This window comes from Hyposmocoma kahamanoa, unplaced genomic scaffold (genome assembly GCF_003589595.1).
Source record: "Hyposmocoma kahamanoa isolate Upper Pololo Valley unplaced genomic scaffold, ASM358959v1 92, whole genome shotgun sequence".
NCBI lineage: Eukaryota > Metazoa > Arthropoda > Insecta > Lepidoptera > Cosmopterigidae > Hyposmocoma > Hyposmocoma kahamanoa.
This window is the reverse complement of record NW_020654748.1, coordinates 14186280-14207792: the sequence shown is the minus strand read 5'-3', so window position 1 is coordinate 14207792 and position 21513 is coordinate 14186280. Positions and strand designations below refer to the sequence as shown.

General features: G+C 36.5%; 2 protein-coding genes across 3 annotated transcripts in view; one reads left to right on the top strand and one right to left on the bottom strand.

Moving 5' to 3' along the window:
- The first annotated feature begins 219 nt into the window (after nucleotides 1-219).
- On the top strand, nucleotides 220-14464 carry LOC113236701 (flocculation protein FLO11-like). 2 transcript variants are annotated; one of them, XM_026472862.1, is made up of 3 exons: nucleotides 220-315; nucleotides 11047-11271; nucleotides 12191-14464. In XM_026472862.1, exons 1-3 carry the CDS (start codon nucleotides 273-275, stop codon nucleotides 13978-13980), a joined length of 2058 nt encoding a protein of 685 aa, XP_026328647.1. In that variant the 5' UTR covers nucleotides 220-272; the 3' UTR covers nucleotides 13981-14464. The 2 variants fall into 2 exon arrangements, with proteins under 2 accessions (XP_026328647.1, XP_026328646.1); XM_026472861.1 differs by having other exon boundaries at nucleotides 11047-11301.
- A 1796-nt stretch (nucleotides 14465-16260) lies between these two features.
- Nucleotides 16261-21513, bottom strand: part of LOC113236457 (elongation of very long chain fatty acids protein AAEL008004-like) — a 45639-nt gene continuing 40386 nt past the window's right edge. The window contains exons 7-9 of the mRNA XM_026472531.1: nucleotides 20597-20733; nucleotides 19620-19775; nucleotides 16261-19102 (exon numbers count right to left, since the gene is read on the bottom strand). Coding sequence (XP_026328316.1) covers nucleotides 18956-19102; nucleotides 19620-19775; nucleotides 20597-20733 — 440 coding nt within the window. The 3' untranslated portion in view covers nucleotides 16261-18955. The remainder of the gene's footprint in view (nucleotides 19103-19619; nucleotides 19776-20596; nucleotides 20734-21513) is intronic.

Sequence of the window (21513 nt, the reverse complement as noted above, 5' to 3'; positions counted from 1 at the left end):
CCAAGTGCATATTGATTGGTGTATTTTAGAAGGTAAACAGAAAATAAATTTGCTTACATGAGACATAATAAGAATAATCATGATAAATCATAATTGCGTACAAAATTGTTCAAACGTATCTCACGTATTTCCTTTTAGCTATTGTCTCTAGTGTGCTACGCGGCAGAGGCGGGCGGTGAGCTTTCGGCTCTCCCACTTCATTGTTGGCGGCAACGGCCGGGCGGGCGGCGCGCGCGCTCTCTCAGTCCCTCCGCGGCGTCTCTCGCGATAACATGCCTGTCCTGTGGTTCGTGCTTTTAGCGCTCCCCATACTCGGTAAGTCACGTGACGTGTCTAGTGAAACAAAACACAATCGGAAGTGCTCATACTTTTTGTTGCGCGGAAGTCGGAATATGTCTGGTAAGGTGTCTTTTCATTTTAAACTGACCAGAATTAAAGCAGATGCCCTGCAAGTTGTCTACTAAAACATGTTTAAACCTAAGATTTGATTGTATACAGTATTACTTCAAATATAAAATTAATTACTCTTTCCGAATTAATGAATGTTTGAAAGTATAATGTACAATAATTAAGTTACATTATCAGTATAAATGTGCCAGTAGTGTAGAATGGCATCGCGTGTATCGCGTCGACATCGCCGACGCATGCGCAACTGCAAAGCATACAACGTATGTACAGGACGTCCGGGAATGTGGGAAGTTCACTGTTTACTAGGAAATGTATAATACTAAGAGATATTAAATTACTAATGCGTGATAGGTATTTTAATCCATATTACGACTTCATACGAACATTAATTTGAATGCTTTAAACAATAATCAATTGTATTTATTACATGTTTTACTTTTACCTTATTGCCCTTTCAAATTTTCTACAACTGGATTAATCCTACAGTAGTTTGATGACTAATTTGCCGGAATATACCTTACCTAATAAAAATGTTCTAGATTGGCCATATTGGGTAAATTAGTACAGACAAATAAGGGCCTAAACCGCAGTTATCATCAAGTAATTACCGCCTTCAGTGCGCAAGCCGCACGTGCTAACAACTCAATCTTCCATACGATTGCTCATTATCCGTATTTGGTTAAACCTAACTCGGGTCATGGCTTTACTGTGAAACGCTACTTTGTATTTTAATCTCGATTACACACTGTGAACTCGTTGGCATTCAGAATACGTTTTTAAACTTTTGCTGCATTTAACATCTGTTGGATAAAAACCCTTAAGTGTCGGTAATAACAATTATTAGGTCGTAGTAAATTCGTAAAATTGCCAGCAGGTAGGTATTGAATAAAACCCAAAACAAATTGACACAACCACATGATGTTAATTTAAGATGCGCGTGTACATCTTCGCGTAGATGCGCCGTGAGCGGTGCAATATTGCACTATGTTGCGCAACTACACACTTTCCATTCGCTTGCAGCGCGCAGTGCCTGCGCCTGCAACACGCAGTCGATCGACTGCACTGCATCGCCACGATAATCGATTCCCCGGATTTGCATAAGCGATTTTCTCACGCTCCGTTCTCCCGAAGAACTGGGCCGGCGTGACGGTCGGAGAACGGATACCCCGATGCATCTCAAGGTTCTACCACATATAATCCAAACACGTAAAATAATTGTAAAATATCGGTGCTAAAAACTATGAACAATAAAGCGAGAAACAAACTTACTTTCAAATTCTAATTATTATTTTACTTCTGTATCATTGACGAGACAGTACGTTTGTATAAAGTTTGCCTGCCTCAGCAAAACAAAATTACATCACAGATGCTCCAGCTTAATTCGCAGGTATCGATAGCCAGTACCAATGTTACATTGAACAAATAAACTAATTTGTTTCCGGTGTCGCAAAAGATGAAATTTTTTACGTCATTGGCGTGACGAATTAGGCACAAGTCTATATTACGCGGTCAGAATATTCGACATACTTACGCCACGAGTTTCATGGTACATCAAAAATAAGAGTAATGGCAAATTACTGAGCATTATAGGCGCTTGGACGTCGAGTTGCGGTCACCAGCCCGTCACACCATACCGTACTATACAGAGCGTTAATAAAAAATAAAAACAAAAATCATTTATATCCAATGTCTATGGTCCATATTCTCAAATTATAAATTAGTTAATCACTTTAGAAAATTAAAAAAACTAAAAATAAAATTTATATCAAAAACTTAAGCAAAAATCTAAATAAAAATTAAGAAATGAAAATAATAACGCACACACTCAAATAAAATAAATAAGTTATCACATTAATTATTTTCCTACATATGCAGTCGAATCCAATGCCACACTAAGGGACAGTCAAATTGGTCGGCTATAACGCGTACACGATTCGAGGCGGCTTTTTTCCCTATGATGGCATGAAAGTCATCAGTGTGAGCTTCTGTACGCATACATTTACAATAATACAATTGTCCGTCTATAGATGATTATTAATGGCAAACTACTGAGCATTTATTGAGGATATGTGATGATGATTTGAAAATACCGTAGTAAAATAATTAATTTTTACGTATTTGTTATATCTACGATGTACCTTAGATGGGGAGGATGCATAATGAAAGGAAAATTATGAATCAACAAAACGAAAAAATTAATCGAATATGAAAACATTCTTGATCTGATTGACCTGACTTTTGCTTATGAATGCACTGAAAAATAATATAATAACGGTAAATGTAAAATAAAAAAGTCGTTGTCTTTCATTCTAATAAACAGCGCTTGTTCAATAAAAACAAACAAACGTTATTGAACATTGTTATAGTACCCGAAACAAAAGCGTAACAATGTATAAATGGCATATTTCACGCAACAACAAAACAACGGCTAAGCAAACGAGAGTATCACGAGCGTAGAGACGGACTCGTTCGCATAGCGGTGACCTTTCGGCGAGGATGCCCCAGCGCAGGCACCTTGCGGGTCGGTAGTCGACGGCGACGCGATTGCGCAAGCGATGCTATCGCACCCCTCCCCCCACTGAATACGCATGGGAACCTCGTCACCCACTTAACCTCCAAACGTTAGATAACTACAGTACAGACAACTGAGATGTAATGAAAAAATTATATTCTGAATGTGCATGAACGTGCAACAAGAAATAGCCTATATGCAACGATTTTTATGAAACAAAACGTCTCTAAAGAGTAATAATTATTGTTACTCTTGTCACACAGCCTTCGCCACTGTTATATCTCTAGCAACCACTATATTTTGAGAAAAATAATTGCCTCTTCGTGACACACTTATAGTGCTAAAAAGAAGCTGTATTGCAACGAACATCCTCGATTGCAAACTCACGAACGCTCATAACATAATCAACCATTGGACTCCTCGCCTACATAGCTCAGCGCAGGTTGTCGAAGCACGTTCACCCGACTTATGGTATGGCACGCCGAACACCGCACGCGTGACGCAACCGGGGTCGTCTCATTACATCTCTGCGATTGCCATCCATTCAACCAATACGAAACTAAGCCGACATAAAATCTCGAATGATTACTTACAAACTAAAAATAAGCGACAACTTTTACTAAATTTTAATACAAACTCTGACTAAAATACAAAACGTCATCTTGGTATAGAGCTACTCAGTTCACCTGTATCGTCTATTTAGCAGCACCTGAATTAATGTATGTGTGCGTGACCGACAGCTTCAAGGCATTTACATTATTAGTAATACTACCTGTTCTTTTAAACCTCCAAGGAAAAATTGTGTTCAATTGGCTTAATGTAATTCGAGTTTGTAAAGGTATATACACAACTTGTAAGACTTGTAAGCATTGTTTTTCTGCCCATCACATTGTCTACCAACAATGCTTTCTGTGCAGATGCGTTGGCATTATAAAAAGATGTATTGATTCCGATGGGGATGTGAACATTGTTTGCAATTTGTTATGTTAGTGACATAAAGTATACGTCATTTATGTAACCTTGTCAAAATTTAAGTAATCTTTTATGACCCGAGGAAATCTGCTGACAAATACCCTGGCCCTGCGGGGGCAGAGCCGGGGTTATGTGGAACTGGACTGAACTCTCGGCTGTTTCTTCTCTCCGCTGCTGGTGGAGGTACGGGTACGCTATCGCTCGTCCGCACCTCCACCAACGGCTGGCTGCGCCCAGCGTAGCCCCTCCCTGAGAAGGGACACCAGAAGAGCCTTCTATCTCGGGAAACTCAGATCAGAGGTGCGAGCCCGGATTCGAATCCACGGCCTCTGCTTGAGAGGCGGTAGGTCAAACCATTAGGCTACCACGGCTTCAGATGTTCAGTTGGCTGTATTATTTTTAATAACAAAATAAACATTCAGGTATTATAACAGACTAGTTTCTAATTTCCTAAAGCCACAAAATCGTGCGAACAAGAATCTAAAGTAGATCTAAAGATGGTCTGGGGAATCCACCAATTTAACAAAGAATTATTGTAATTACGCTACCGCAGACCGGTGCTGTGAAACCACGCTCTAGAAAGTGTAACTACCACAATACTCACGTCAAGATGGTAATTATGTAACTTGGGACAGAAAGGTGGTCCTGATACTTTAGAATATTGTGTTGTGCCGGTGTTTTCGAAGTGGAACGAGATCAATGTATCACCGAATGTGGCATTGCATAATAATACCCATCCTCCATGGAATAAGGTTCATGCATCTGGGCGATTGACATCAGCTGCGATATGCCACTGGGTTCTAATACAGTGGGTACGTTTACTGATCATATGACCCAACGAATTATGTCGTTGGCGGTTGCATGCCGCAAAATGCGAGCAACATTATTCTTTGATATAAACTGTAACCTTCATAATATCCATAATGTTCAAAAAGTGACACTTTGTACAAAAATAACATTAATACGAGGAATAAAAATAAACTAGCTTGTCTTGATAGTCGTCTTCACAAAGTCAAAAAATCATTTAAGGGGCAATGTATACGCTTCTATAACAAGATTTCGGTTGATATACAAAATTTGCCTTCCACGAGGTTTAAAACTATAGTGAAACAAAAACTTTATACTAAAGGTTATTATACAACTTCTAAGTACTTGGATGACAAAAATCCGTGGTAGTACCCGTTTAGCTCATGGAGGTAGTCTCGATCTCTGATGTTTCAAATAAAAAAAAAATATTGTCAATGTTATTTACAAAGAGCAACCCCTAGAGTTTCTTGCTCATTCTTCTCAGGGGAATCTGCCTTACGAATGAGCGGTAGAGTTTAACCATTGTGACGATTTCAAGTGTAATAATGCTTACCTATGAAATAAAGATTATTTTGAATTTGAATTTGAATTTGAAAAAAAAAACATAACTTGCAAACATTTATGATAGAGATAACGACCCATCTAGAAAACAAGTTTATTGTATAAAAGTAGAGAGAAGCGTCGACGTATTCTAGTAATTGACCTCAATATTTTCAACTATCGTCCATGAATACATCGTTTGACCTACACGCTTAATTCTTGCCAATAACTCTTTACCACTCAGAGTAATTCAGTCACGAAACCGTTACCCTTCTCATTTAACACATTAGGTAACGTGCATAATAACATCTCTTGAAATATTATTTATCTGCCGTAATTGAAAGCACTTACAGACTAAACATGCTTATAAACTAACTTTATTGCTGGACATTTACTTGAAACGCATTTGCAAATAATCTAAGAGGAAAATATTTTTCTTTTTTTTATTTATGTAGAAAACGTCGAAAACACAGCTTTCAAATGTGTGGAACAGAGATTTTGGTTTGAAAATTATCTTCGGAAATATTCTGGAAACTAAAGAAAATACACTTGCATTGTACGAGTATGACGTTGTGTTTTCACCGGCGAGGATGGAAGTTTGTATGGCAACATGGAAATATCTTTTTTTATGACGGTACGAATAAGTTATGTGTCTGGTGGTAAGTGATACGACTACTAGAGCTTTAAACCGCGAAGATCTTAGTGGCAATGCCACTGCGCCCATCACCCTGAGGCGTAAGTTGAAAAGTCCCTTGTGTGCCTGTAACTTCACCAGCACCGACATTACTACTGAAGACAGAAGAAATACATCGGTAAGGTGGCAGTACGTCTCTGGGCGAACTCTTTCACAAGGAGTACTTCAAATACTACTGCTACTATCGATTGACGAGGATGAGCGAGATGAGAACTGAAATATTTATTGGCGAAACATTGAACCGTACCAATGTCTACTTAGAGTGTTTATTAACTCAATGGAAACATGATTGATGGCTTATAATATCTATCGCGATATTGCGGGGTATGACGATTTAAAACTTAAAAAAAGATGACTTCTCTGCAAATAATATATATTTTTTAATTTTATTTAATATATTATAATATATATAATATAATAAATATAATTTTATATTAGTGCGATGGTTAGTTATATCAACCGCGAACTCGCGATAGTTATTGATAGCAAATTTGGTGGAAATTGGTCGGTGAGATTTCAATTCTCGTCTCGTCTCACCGGTGGAAAAGCACCTTTAGATATAAACCACATATAGACATATAGACAAATAAAAAAAAAACAAACAATATATAGACATTGATGACATCAGAGAACATAATTATGGTCTTAACTACAAGAATTAATTAACTGCCTCGTTGGCCGACCGGTTACCACTGTGTGACGGTCTGTCACACAGAGGTCCTGGGTTCTATTCCGGGTCGGGAGAAATATTTGTATGGCCTACATTTATTTCTCTCGTGAGTTTGGGTGTAATTTATGGTTGTCTATGTGTGTGTTCATGCCGCTCGCAATGCAGTGTTTCCCTATTGCGGGGCTATGTTATAATAATTACTATAGCTTCCTTTTAGGTTTCATAACATTAGTAACACAATTACCATTGCAATACGTCAAATAATAATTAAACTAACATTATAAGTTTCTCAAAGTCGCCATGTTGTTAAATTTTAAAAAACTATTTTTTTAAACCGACAACTGAAAAATTATATTAAAAATCAATACTAGAACAAGTTGACACTAAGGATGTGAATTGACTTCGACTAAGCGAAGATGGCGAGCTAAGCAAGTTTTTCGTATTTACAAAACGAAATTTGCCTAAGTTCAATCAAGAAATTACGAAGTAAACTCAAAGTTTCATAAATCCCAGCCTAAGATTTAATAAATGCAACTCGGTCAATGCAAATGGACCAAAATAAAAAGTGACAAGTTTGATGTGCTCTTGAATATACCACTATTTTACGGCTAAATAACTTGTACACTTAATGTGAACGTAACGTAACTTTGAACCAGTCACAGCTAATTTGTATAATTTTATATTTTTAATATTTCCAATGGTTAGGCAAAGTCCGATATATTTTCCAACTAGGACGATAGCGGTCAGTGTGGTAACGATGGTAATAATCTGTTTCAGGATTGGTTCGCGTTAGAATAAGGTAGCGGTGCTATTTTTAGCTATTAAGTTATTAAATTTGGCTACCAACATTAGTTACTATGTGGAAGGAAAAATCTTATCTCCACCATCTTCCGTCTTTTGAATGAACTATATAAATGCTCCAACCATTGTTATCTCGTACTGTTATAAGGTTAGTTTTGTAATCTTTAAAGAAAAATGTGTCGTAACGTAACTTTAACGTAATTACGAAGTGTAACGATTGTTTGATGGCATAAACAATACACAATTTTGATGCGTTACTATATAATGAAGCTCATATTTTTCTGATAATATATTTATTGTGTTAAGTAATATGTACTTAAATTTTTCTCATGGAAGCTACGTATTCTCGTAATTGATGAGCTCGGTGGTCGAACGATTTAAATTGTGGATGCTGATTGAGGAAATCCCAGGTTCGATTCCCGGTAGGACTAATTTTGGAAATGAATATTTCTAATCATTAATAAATTTAAATAATTATGCAATTGCTTAGAATAATTATGAATTGACAGTTTAGCATTTTAGACCTTGCATAATCATTTCTGAATTATACTACCGTTTACAGCAATCCTTGAACTTTGCGACATTTCTGAATGTGGAGATTGGTTTTAGTATAATATTAATATCAGTGCTGCAATTCGCACTCTTGGTGCTATAAAGTCACATCTGCACAATGTCAAGTTTTCAGGAGAGAGATTTAAAGGTTTTTACGAACGAAAATAGTCGGTAACTTTACATCCTTAATTAGGAGTCAAATTTCGCAAATTGTACCTATGTATACATAATTTGTTTCATGTAATAATTATTAACACAAAGAGTGGTGTTCGACACCCTAAGAACAAGTTCCTTCGATCCGGTTGGATTGGAACCAACGTCTTCCAGCAAACCGTGTCAGACGCTACGCCAATTAAGCCACGGAACGAACTAGCAGACCTTATGATTTTTATGACGACTTTTTATCGTAGCGCCATGTGTGAGAAATCTTTGAAAGCTTACCTTCACTCAGCGAGGTAACTTTACAGCTACCAGCAACTGACTAGAGATGTAATTTTTAAGTTTATTGAATGCCACGATGTTCAATTATATTTGTTTGTTAATTTTCAATTATTTTTGTGAAATTGCTCCACTAGTTTATAATAATTATACATGTAGTTCGTATTGCTTTTAAGTCTTTCATGAGTTATAAGCATTTTTGGCGTAAAATGTGGCTTTATTAAATAAAGAGCGAGAATCATTATGTTATATTCACTATTTGCTTTCGATATCAATCTTGAGACAGAACGATGTGCAAGTAAGTTCGTTTTAAATATGACGCACTGAATAAAATTGTCCACGATTTTGCTAAGTTACAAACCTTTTACATTTGTGTATGATTTGATACTAAATTTAATTCGTAATGTACTTTAAATTATTGATTAATCTATTGATATAAACGATTTATTTATAATAAATTGGTTCTTGTCCTGAAGGTAGTAGCTAAGTTTCATTTCTGCCGCCAAGCAACAATGTAAGATTTACTGCGTTGCGGTTTTGAAGGGTATTGGTGAAATTACAGGCACATGGGACTTGTCAACTTATGTGTCAGGGTAGGAGCAGTGGCAGTGTCCCTCAGATATTTGCGATTTAAGTTCGTGAGCGACATTGCAACTGCTATGGACAGGTGCACGACTTGTTCGTCCCGCCACATGGTACCATAAAAAAAGGTAGAGCCCCGGAGTGAAAACCGTTGCTCTGGTAGTCACAGTGAACTTCAGTATAGTGGGAAATTTCTAGTTTAAGAATTGGTGTAGTTTTTTTTTTAATAATAACGCTCACACTCAACATAGCCCCGCACTAGGGAAACCCTGTGTCGCGGGTGCCATGGACACACACATAGACAACCACAAATTACACCCAAACTCACGAGAGAAATAAATGTAAGCCATACAAATATTTCTCCCGGCTCGGGAATCGAACCTGGGACCTCTGCGTGTCAGGCCGGTATGGTAACCGTTCGGCCACAGAGGCAGTTAAAGTTGTCTGACACGTTAATTTATTGTCACATTCCCGGATATAGATTTCAAGTCACGTTGCATTTTTATTTTTAAAGGTCTAGAATACAAAAATATTTCTAACTTTTCCCCGGCTATACAAATCCAAATTTTCTATAGAGAAATGACGTTTAGTATACCAGCTTCAAAATTGCATTAATAGTTTTTGTTCAATATTTTTTTTAGCTTAGGGCATTTAATACCAAAAATGCAAGTCGCCTCGAATTCACATATCGCTCATCCTATTAAAAATTGTCGTAACCACTTTTAGAATTCTGTGGTCCTAACACAGTAAAACAAACTTAAATTAACCGGTAACGATTTTGTTTATTCTGAAACATTAATTATTTAACTTTTTGAGGAGTATTGGTTAAATTATCCAATCTTCAATCAATCGACCTTTCTATGTTGTCAGTTTTTGCGTCCGAGGGTGAGTAATTGTAAACTTCATAGATTTGTGACAGTGATTACGTAGTAACAAGTTCTTAGGTTTTTTCGATTACTACACATTGTAAATGAAACTAATTTGTCGGATAATCGTATATTCGTTTTTCAAATAAACAACGTTTCGGACCAAAAAATAATACCATTTTCAATTATGAAGTAACTATGTTATCTTACTTTATCTGGTATGCTTATTTGTCAAAGAGTAAAATTTTCTCTTTTATCAGTACTCTTAATATTTTTGACTAGTGCATTTTTCTAAGTGTTCGATCTTTATATTAATAATTATAAGAAACTAGTGGAGTAATTTCACATAAATAATAATTTAATATCAATTCAATAAAAATTTAAATACAATGAATAGCGATATCTCTAGCCAGGGCTGGTAGCTGTAAAGGTATCTAACTGGGTGACGAAATACTTAACTTCTCATAGATGGCGCTACGGGTAAAAAGCCGTTGAAAAAACCAAATACAAAGACACGACAACAAACACAGAAAAAATAGTGAGGTCCGCTGGTTCGTTCTGTGGCCTTAGTTGGTATAGCGTCCGACACGGTATGCTAGAAGACGTCGGCATCAATCTGGACGGATCGAAGGAATTTTTTCGGAGTGTTCGATCTTTGTATTAATAATTATAATAGTGCATAATATTTAGACTAGTTCACATAGAAACACTCAGGATTTTAAATCACGATTCAAAATGAAGCGTATCCGTGTCAGTTAATATATTAATGCGCGTTAATATTTTAATTTTGCACCATTAGATACAATGGATTACGGCAAAACAATATATATAATCATCATCATCATGGTTAGCCAACATCAACCCATTGCTGGGCATAGGCCTCTTCTTTATTGCCTTTCGCATCCAGCGCGATCCCGCAAATCTGACAATATCGTCAGACCATAATACGTACTAATAAATATTGACAACGTAGATATATTCATAAACGTAAATAATAATGCTACTAAGGTAAATATGTATGTAATGACGATTGATGACTTCCGTTGTCGAGTGGCTTGCATACCAGTTTTCATGTCGCCATCTTTGACGAATCCCCAGTCGGGTTAATGTAGAAAAACCAACTTTTCTATATTGTCTCGGGTCTGGGCGTTTGTGTTACCATCGTTGTTTCCGAATTAAAATATAAATGCGATTGTTCACACAGGGGGAGCAGAGAGGTTCAGCTGTCGCGGGCGAATCCTAGGCGCATATTACGCGGACGCTAAATCGGGCTGTAAGGCGTTCCACGTATGCGTGCGAGTCGCTGGTGGCGGTGTCAGAGACTTCCGCTTCTTTTGCCCGCCTGGCACCTTATTCCATCAAGAAGCTCAGACGTGTACCGACTGGGGAGACGACGACCCATTAGCATGCCCGGCTGATATCTACGACGGTCAGTTTGATCTCTACAGGATCGGATCTGGTGAGCTGCTTTGCTACTAACATCCGCTAACAATTTGCAAGTGTAAATAACAGAATTTGTTTCTAAAGTTCTAAAATTCTATCCTGGTACCTACTGTATTTTAGTTATTAAAATTCACTATCCTTAAACTCAAGCAATTTTTGGAAACTAATATAAAAAAAGAACATGGACACATTTTAAACTTCCGCAGTTTCACAAATATAAGCTTTAGCAAAAGATAAACAAAAAGACATATTTTTTTACATAAAATACGAGGTTATAATAGTAGATTTTCTTTAAATAAATAAACATAACAAAAAGATAAAATTAAAAATGGTACTTATCGTAACTATCACCGTGTGGAAAAAAGATACTTATTGCCTTTATTCATTTACAGGAAACTATCTACGTTGTCAGAACTCTGATTGTTAAAAAATACTTTAAATGATATAAAAGTTTTTAGAAATAATTCTTAAAACTGTTTAAAATCACAGCGATTTAAACATCTCGCTAAGGTATGATGATGATATGTTACATCATGTCGTTGGAAGGTTAACAGCGAGGGAGTGCTGCGTTTAGTAACAGATTGCAGAATAACTGAGCTTAGCCGAATGCTTGCATTGTATTGTATCGCTTTTGGAAACCGGAGTTAATAACCGCCTCGTAAAAAAGTTCATGACGCGAGTGCCTGCGTTACACTTATTAATTATTATTCATTATAATGCCGGTAAATGTGCGACTATTGCGCAGACTTCTTAGTAGCATTAGTTCTTTGCTTAAAATGGTTTTCTTTTGTAGATAACAATAATATTGAAATAGTTATTTAATGTCAGTAGATAATTACTATTTGACCAATTCAACCAATATGCTGTTGCTAATGCTGTCGATAATCATAGTTTGTTTTTAACAGGTTTTGACACCAAAAAAGTGTCATCTCGAGGCAACCAAGAAGAAGAGTCCGAGTTCCGACTCCAGAACGCCGAGACTGGCGACCGTCGGCTCCACCAAAACAACGTCGCCTCTAACAGTGCATCCCATGACCTTCGCACGGCGCATTCATCAGACTTCTTTAGTGGACAACGGGAACGTGGACGCGACGACTACAATACACCACAATATGCACCTTCACCACGTCCGAAGTCTCCGTCGCGTCAATCCTTCAGAAGAGTCACTACTTACCGCTCCCCTGCAACAACCCAATACACTACACCTTCCCCTTCCTCAATACAACCGTCAAGTCCACCTCAATATGATGCCCCACCCAAAAGAAAACTTGTGAGAAAACGCCCCATCTACGCTTCCACTTTGGCTCCTACCACTTATACTCAGAGCACAGCGCAGCAACAATCATTCTCGTCGCCACAGCCACTGTTCAATCAACAGCCGCAGCAGTCCCTTCCGCAACAGAATCAGAATTTCAATCACCGAACCCATCCTCAAAGCAAACCGTCCACAACAACTGTTTCACCGCCAGCGAACGTGCCTCCAGAATATAAGGATGAATACGTAGAAGTGGCAAGGGTTGCTCCAAAAAAGAACAAAAACAGATATATCCCAAGTAAAGCAACGTCTGCACCGTTCCCGCCGTCGACTTCAGTGCAAAATATTAAGCCTAAGGACGGCCTCGTCGAATTATACAACTTCGATGCTCAGTCTACTCCGGGTTTTAACGCGTTGAAAGAAAGTCAACCCTTCAAAGTACGAAACAGCTTTAGTGTTACAGAAGGATTTAGAGAACAAGACTTTGTACGTACCAATGCAAATGCGAACAACGGAAGAATTACAACTACAACCGTTGACTATAACACGGCAGCTTCTCGAGGCTTTGCCACCAGCACGCCAGCTTATAGAAATTTTAATAGTGTTTCGTATCATGAACCAGAAAAGAAGAACTTTGTTGCATTCTCAGGAAATAAACAAAATTACTTCAATAATCCAACTACAACACCAATTACCACAATTTATACGACATCGCGACCTAACGCTCATTCAAAACTTAACACCGTTGCATATAATACTAACATAGCTTTAAATACTGTCCAGCCGTTTAATTTTGGAAACGCTGAAGATGATGGCCAGTATCGGCTACCAGAAGGCGAAGATGACGGTCAATATAGACCAGAACTATACGAACGAGAACTACTTTCAGGAGCTCATTCTCTGAACATCGCTGCTAGCGGAAATAGATTGCCTAGTGATCAGAAAAATGGTCACGATAAATCGCAATCTTTCTTGAAACCGGGTGTTTCTCAATCCGCTGCTCCCAGACCTTTCAGACCTGCCCCGACGCCGTCCTCAGCATCACCACAAACAACGACATATGCCACCGATCCGACTTATACTACAACTTATAGAGCACCGACTACACTCAACACGCAGCGCTCTTTCGATTTTTTCCAAACTTATACTACCACATCACGGCCTAGCAGCGAACAAACCACTACACAAGGGCCTATCTTTGCATCATCTAGTACTCCAGTTTCGCTTCCCGAACAACGTACTTACTACCGTGCACCGTCGCCACCGACCGCTTCTTCGGTGAAGAAGCCTGTAGCTCCCGTACGGCCCCCCGCCCGTCAAGATGTTAACAAGGAAGACTCGAGTTACGATTACGCTTACTATGACTCCGATACGGGACTTTCAGAATACGATCACGTCATAGAAGAATTCGAAAAAACGAAAGGATCATCGAGAGCGTAATTTAAATTCTTTAAATTGAAATCACTGCCATTAAATTAGTCGCCTCTTTGGATAATTGTAGAGTATTTCTTAGGTACAAAAGTAAATACATGTATAAGAATTAGTAACTTTTATTAAAAAAAATTCTAGCCAGCTCTATTTTGAAAGGACCTATCTGATACCTATCTTACGTTAATAAAGTACAACTTTTGTAAATATCTATTTTCGCCAGACTAATATTAATACTTATTAGACTGAAGTCGAAACCAGTTTTACCAATATCTAAAGAGGCATATCCGTAGTTACCCTAAATTATTTGTGATATTAATATGAATGTTCATATTGGGTTAAGAGTAGCTAAAACGTAGTCTTTTCTTACAGCTACTTCGAATTTGATATCGTCTCGATTTTGTCCATTTTCGATATTTATTGAGTAAATTGCGGATGAACATAAAACTATTTCCTATCCATGTACAATAGAGTGTAAGTTATAATTGTAGATTGTAAAATATTTCATTGTAAATAAAGTTTTCATAAAGACAATGGCTTGTGCAATTTAGCGAATTCCCAAAGCGCCTGAGAACCGGTGAACAATTTAGATATTATTGTACTGGTAGTTATTACTGTTGGGCGAATACCGTCATCTGTTTAGACACGCAAAAGAAGTTTTATCTCCACTCCTCAACGAAATATACCTTTTTCATGGCAAATTCTCCAATCGCTTGATAATATTTAAAAGGAGAGAGTGAAAAAATTACTACTTGCGTGGATATTTACATGAGATGAGTCTATAAGAATTCAATCAAAACAAGCAGCCGATAAAAACGCAAAGTAATTGCGATCAATTATGCACATTATATATAATTTGCATACTCGTTATGTATTCCTTGAGCTAAAACCATCACATAAAAGTATTTGAAACTAGTCCCTCTCGTTAGGTACAGTCTTCCCCCCGCACCTTGTATATAGATGAGCACGTTGATGTCTTTTGTATGAAAATAAAATTAACAAAGTAAACTGTTCTGCGCCTGGCCAATGCGTGCGAAATGTTGATAATTTGTGCATATATATATATATATATATATATGTCAATATCAATGAAAACTCATTCTTCCTTAAACACAAGAAAACAATTATAGTTAATTCCTGGGGCGGCGCTACCTACTATTGAGTAGTAGAACTATTAAGAAGTATTGTCAGAAAAACCCAGGACAGTTTTCATATGTAGTGGCTACTCACCACTAGATGGCGCTTATGTTCAGTTTAGCTGTTTTTCGTTTGCAGTGTGAGAAAAGCCATCTTAAAACATAGAGAACACTAAAGATAGAGGGAAGACAAGAAACTGTTAGGTGATTATTATTATTTGACGTCAATAGTCGAGTAAGTATAATGAGGCGTAGTTTATTGCGTTCATATATTTATTAGTATTTGAACAGTTAAGCAAGTTAGATACGTTTTTCTAGTGAGAACTTGCTTAATTGTACCAATATCTTTAATTGAGACTCGCCATATCTGTTTAAATACAATCACTTGATGTTCACTTAAAAAAAAGCACAGAAGAAAGTGCTCAAGTAATCCAAAAGCGAGCGAATCTAATTTCGATTTTTTGAAGCTTTATATAATTGTGCCACTCTCTAATTTGATAAAACATAAAATATATAATATAACATAATATAACGCACACACTCAACATAGTCCCGCACTAGGGAAACCCTGTGTCCCAGGTGCCATGGACACATACATAGACAACTACAAGTTACACCCAAATTACGTGACTTACAATCATCGAGTACATTAACTAAACTAGAATATTAACTTTAGGGTAAATATTTGTTTGGTTACAACGTTCTAATATCAACATTTTTCAAGGAAAATATCCTATAATTCAAATATAAAATGTCGAAGAAGGTCACAACCTTCGGAAAACGGGTCGCCGACCTGCATTGGGCCGGTCTGACGGATTACGGCCTAAACCCTCGCCTGAGAGGAGACCCGTGCCTAGCAATGGGAAGTATAAATGGGTTAGTGATGAATGTAACACCAGCATTGTTTATATAAATTCCGAATTTATTCTACGTAGGGTAAGTGTATAAACATGACAAACACGATTACAGCAATGAAAACCAAAAATAAATTAATACAATTTTATTGTTACATTATTTTTATTTATCAAAATACAAAAATAACAATACATTTCACATTCTTCACAGAGATGTGGTAATTCCATTTTGTGTTTTGAGTTTTATTAAAATATCACATTTTTTTAATAAATGTGGTTTTTACACGTTTTGAAAAAATCCTAATTTATTATAAATTATATGTATGTACAATATGCATTGACTTATGACAATATGTTTAAATTTTATATTAAATACATAAAGCACTGCATGAACGCTTGATGGCAATAGTATAGGAAAAAATCATTAAACCTTGAATAGTTGTATTTCCTGAATCAATTATATAATTACGCAAAATGTTATGCAATTTATTTTTCGAAATTGTACTTCATAGAGCTTAATACGCATTGCTTACAACATTTTCAATATATTTTTTATCACAATTCGAGAAGCAGGCGAATATATTATTGCACTAGTTACTAATAGGAAAAATCCTGTACGTTTTTGTCACAAGTCACAACCAATGATTCCGACAAAACAAGCGTTTCATTTCAGTAACTTTTTACATCAGAAATTGTAACCGAGATACCTAGTTTTCGAAAGGAATGCCACCTTGGTAATTGATACTGATTTCAGAAACCGGTTTTCGGACGAATAAGGTTGTTCCAAAAGGAACAAGTGACATTGTCAACGTGTACTCAATAAGCGTCACACATTTATGTTTAATTCGTATTAAATTGTGTTTATACAATTTGATTTACAAGGTTTTAGGTATATACAAATATACTTCAGTTCTAAGACTATTTTCAGGTAGGCACAAAATAAACAATTATTAAACAATAGCTAGGGAGCTATTAAAAGTACAATGACGTAACTATAGTATTATTTTATATTTTTGTGGAAAATTTCTACTAAGACCTGTATGATCATTGAAAGAAAGTAAAGTCAGTCGAGCAAACGACGAGTCTAACTCGAATGCATCATTTAGTAACATGCATTCAAGTTTTGCTTCGATAAAGTATAGAATGTACTACAGTCAAATAATTAAATTTCAATTTATTTTTTTTGAACTCGCTGTGGAGCTTTTCATGCACTATCTATACCACGACCACACTACGCACGATGACTCTGTTTCGCTGTCGATAGTAAAGGCAATACTGATCACACACAGAGATACACCCATTCTATGTCAACAGACATGCCTTCACTTTTTAATTTACGTAGCCGTGGACGTGTGCTATAGTTCGGCCTTATTAACAACAACCTTAATAAACTCTTCAAGTAGGAGTCACTTTTATAGCGTGGTAATTATTCTAAATTATTTTCAATATTAGAGGCATGAGAAAAATCTCGCTTTTTCTGGCTTTTTAATTAACCCTGTAGTAAACGTCAAACATTTGAATGAATATATTCATTTCATACACACAAATTCATGCACACATTTGCATCATCATCAAAGCATTGTAGAGTTGCGATAAATTTGTTAATTTCGCTAAAAATTAGGCAAAAAACTTTGGTCTATTTCTTAATAGCTTATACGAATCAACAAGGCGACAGTATTGGCAAAATTATTCCCGATCACAATACTAAGAAACTTCTAATTAAAAGCTTGATCATCACAATAACTTTCATGATTATACGAAAGTTCGTGAAAAACCATATAAAGTTTTTTAATAATTTATAGTTTTAGGTTACTTTGCGGAAATCGTTTTAACAAAAATAAATGTAATTTGCCTTGCTATTCTGCGAACCCAGTGAAGATTAAACCGAGCAAAGTGCCTCATCAAAAGTGTCTAGGGATCAAGCAAGTTTGTGCTATTTACTGAAAATCAGGTTTTTAAAAATGTTTTAAGTGTTGTTAGGTTTTTTAAAAAAAAATTTTTTAACACCAATGGACTTTTTTGGTCTATTTCATTTTCAAATCCGAATTATGAAATTGAACAAAAATATCCATCGGGAAATGATTAATACTGATTACAGGTTTCTTACCAAGGTGTGAGTTCTTTTTTATTTTCCCGAAATTTCAGAACGGTGTGTAACTCCATGGAAATGGGTTGAAATATTGGGAAAATAAAAGCATCATCATACCGTGGTAAGATCCCAGTAATTAGCGATAATCATTTAGTGAATTACCACTAAAGCCTTAAAAATCTATAAATCCATCGGTGTTAAAAAAAATACGAACTTTTTTTTCAGTAATTGCTAAAACATGCTTGTTCTCTAGACATTTTTGATGTGCGTAGCAGTGTTTTTCATGCCGTTGATTTTCACTTGTTTTCAAAATTCTAACAATAGTACAAGAAAACAAAATATAGAAGACACTATACTAAATCTCTCCATTTGTGTTAGCGTTGAAATTTCACTATAACTAAGTTACTAGTTGTTCAGAATGTGAAGCATATTTCCATGCTTTAAATAAATTGTATTTTAAATATACAGTTTCATATTTTTACAATAGGAATATCAAGCTTTTATCAACAACACAAAGTAATGAATTGATGACACTGGTGGGAGATATACCTGTTCATAATAAATAACACGTCAAAATCAACACTGAATTCGGTACATAACACAAAAAAAATCTTTGCCTTCGGTCCTGTGGGTATACTACACAACTCTTACAGTAGTCTAATATTAAACTCAAAAAAATACAGTCAACCAGCTACATCTATCAATTATTGATTTAATAAATTATACCTAATACCATTATTCTACAATATACTTTTATATTTACTTGAGCTTTTCGGAAACACGTAGCCGTGATATTCAAATCACTTTTTTGTACTTGATTTGTTCAACATTTTGTAGTGATATTGCACACAGTGCGTTCACTATGAGTCCGTGACCACAAGCGCATCTATAGGCCGATTGAGCCGGTTTCACTGTGAGGCGACTGCTCCCGCCATCCTTTGCCGGACGTCGTTGAGTGCTGACCCGTTGCCAAAGCTATTCAATAGAGGCAGTTTCATCTCTTTGGACTCCGATTGGATGCGTTCTGCCTCTACTTTCAATTTGGCCTTTTCCCTCTGCAAAACACAGCATATTTTTTTAAAGGTCGAGTTTTTAGGTTTTCGCGATTGTTACAATGTAATAAAAAAGTAATTAAACTATTTTTTGGATCTAAATCGCGGATATTTGTTTTTTCAAATAAACCAACGTTTGGAACTCTTTACAGGTCAGTTAACCGTAACCATGGAATTTTTAGGTGTTCGAAACATTGGTTTCTTTGAAAAACAAATACTCGTTTAAGATCCGAAAAAAATAGCTTCATTTTCTATACTTATGAGTAAATTAATTTGTTTATTCGATAACATCTCTATATTTGCTCAATTATAGCATAATAAAGTGACGTAATAATAAACTTTGCCTTGAAGTTGCCTTCAAATCTAAAATAAGGGAAAACAAAAAATAGACAAAACGTGTTTGTAATACGTCTCGATTTCGAAAACAAAATTGGTCGCTTCACCTTAAAACAACATTTTGGAATGTCGCGAATGTTCTCTTCGAATACTTATATCGTTTACAATGTTGAACGAGTCTTACCTTACTCTTCTTGAGATAAGCCTGTTTGTAGAAATCGGAGAATAGATAGTAGAAGAGAACAGCGTGCATGCCAATCCACCAGACGAACGCGCGGGGATAGTCGCAGTCAATAAACAGTAATTGGAATGCGTGGAAGAAAACTAGGACGAATTGCACCTGAAATGAAACACAAATAATATATCATATTAAAGGCAAAGAAACAAAGAGCTGTGAATAGTAATGATGAACGTTCCATCTTAGGGTGAGGCCAGCCGAGTGTAAGTAATCGTGTGAGTTGTGAAATGCGTAATTTATGCTACAATTTTGATTTCATATAAAAGTCCGGTTTGTGCCACGCGACGACGCGACGCAAAATGAGTTGGGTGGCGTGTTTGTGTGGGTAAAGGGAGAGGTGAAGAAAGGAAGGTGAGGCTTACAAATGTGAATGTTCACATAAACTTTCATATAGTATATGAAACTGCCTACACTTTAATATTTTCACATTAAGTGGATGTATCCAGCTTCATTTTCTTGTTTTAGCATTATCTTCTACACACTATGTTTAACAGATCCATTACACAAACACCCCATACAAATGTTAAAAAAAATAAGTTCGTGTGGTTCGCCAACCGGATTTCAGTCGAACGTACACTACGAGACTCAAAAAAAGCGCCTCACAGCTCAAAAATTACACATTGATTACACTCATCTGGCCTCACCCATAAGGAACAATAATTTATAATACATAAACAGGCAATACAAGATCATTGTGATTTAAGTGAAAATGTAAGAGACAGTCACAGACATCAATCGATTTCCTTATAGATCGAACGAATTTTAATTACACGTGCATTGATCTACCAAAATAGGTCAATGTACACGTGTATAAAATTAAAATTCACAACAAATCACCGTAGTGTAGTCCGTAGACGATTACTATTTTAATCACTTATAATTTTAATCAATATCACTGAGTTGAACACTTCGGAATATTTTACCATTTGTAGTGCTGTGAGGTATTTCTTCCACCAGAGGTACTTCTGTACTCGAGGTCCGAGTGCAGCAAGGAGGTAGTACGAATACATAATGATGTGGACAAAAGTGTTCAGCATTCCGAAGAAAGTTGAATGGCCACCTGTAAACAGAATTTGGGTTTAAATAAATCTGAGTACATGCAGCTACCTTTGCAATTAGAAGGAGATTTTCTACTAAAGATTCACAAATGAGCGTACTTTAGATATTAAAGTCGACTGCCTGCCGAAAAACGCTCTCAACTCGCATTAGGTCAGCGTGGCGTGCTATGGCCTAAACTCGTAGCAGTAGAGCTCCTTGTGAAAGAGTTTGTCCAGGGAAGTACTGTCAATTACGTATTTCTACAGCTATGCAGTAATGTGAGCATTACTGCGTTTTGGTTTTGAGGGGTACGGATGCTGGTGAAGTTACAGGCACATGGGACTTGTCAACTTATGTCTCAGGCTCACGGGCGCAGAGGCAGTGCCCTCAGATCTTTGTAATTTAAAGTCATAGACATGCATGTCGCTTAATACCAGGCGCACGAACGCAGTATTAAAATGTATACATGAAACCTATCTACCATATAACCAGAAATAGAGACGAAATGTCATTTAATTTGTTTGAAAACTATTCTCAAAAATCATTACGCTGACAACTGAGCTCCGATTGGTCACCTCGAATTCGAAACAATTCACGGGTGTCGTCCATTGTTTCACTTCAAATGGACCAGTTTAACTTGAGCTTTGCTATAATGGACCTAAATTGAAAAATTAATAATAATAAATATGTTTATTTCTCACCACAAAATACAACACAATATAAATCTTAGTAGGTACGTTACAGTAGTATATTGTGTGCGTGCGTGCGTGCGTGCGTGCGTGCGTGCGTGCGTGCGTGCGTG

What these genes read in the sequence shown, in the direction of transcription:
- LOC113236701 (XM_026472861.1), top strand. Translation starts at nt 273, where the DNA reads ATGCCTGTCCTGTGGTTCGTGCTTTTAGCGCTCCCCATACTCG. An exon ending in TTTAGCGCTCCCCATACTCG is followed by an intron (nt 316 to 11,046) that starts GTAAGTCACGTG and finishes TTGTTCACACAG; the next exon opens with GGGGAGCAGAGAGGTTCAGC. An exon ending in TCTCTACAGGATCGGATCTG is followed by an intron (nt 11,302 to 12,190) that starts GTGAGCTGCTTT and finishes TGTTTTTAACAG; the next exon opens with GTTTTGACACCAAAAAAGTG.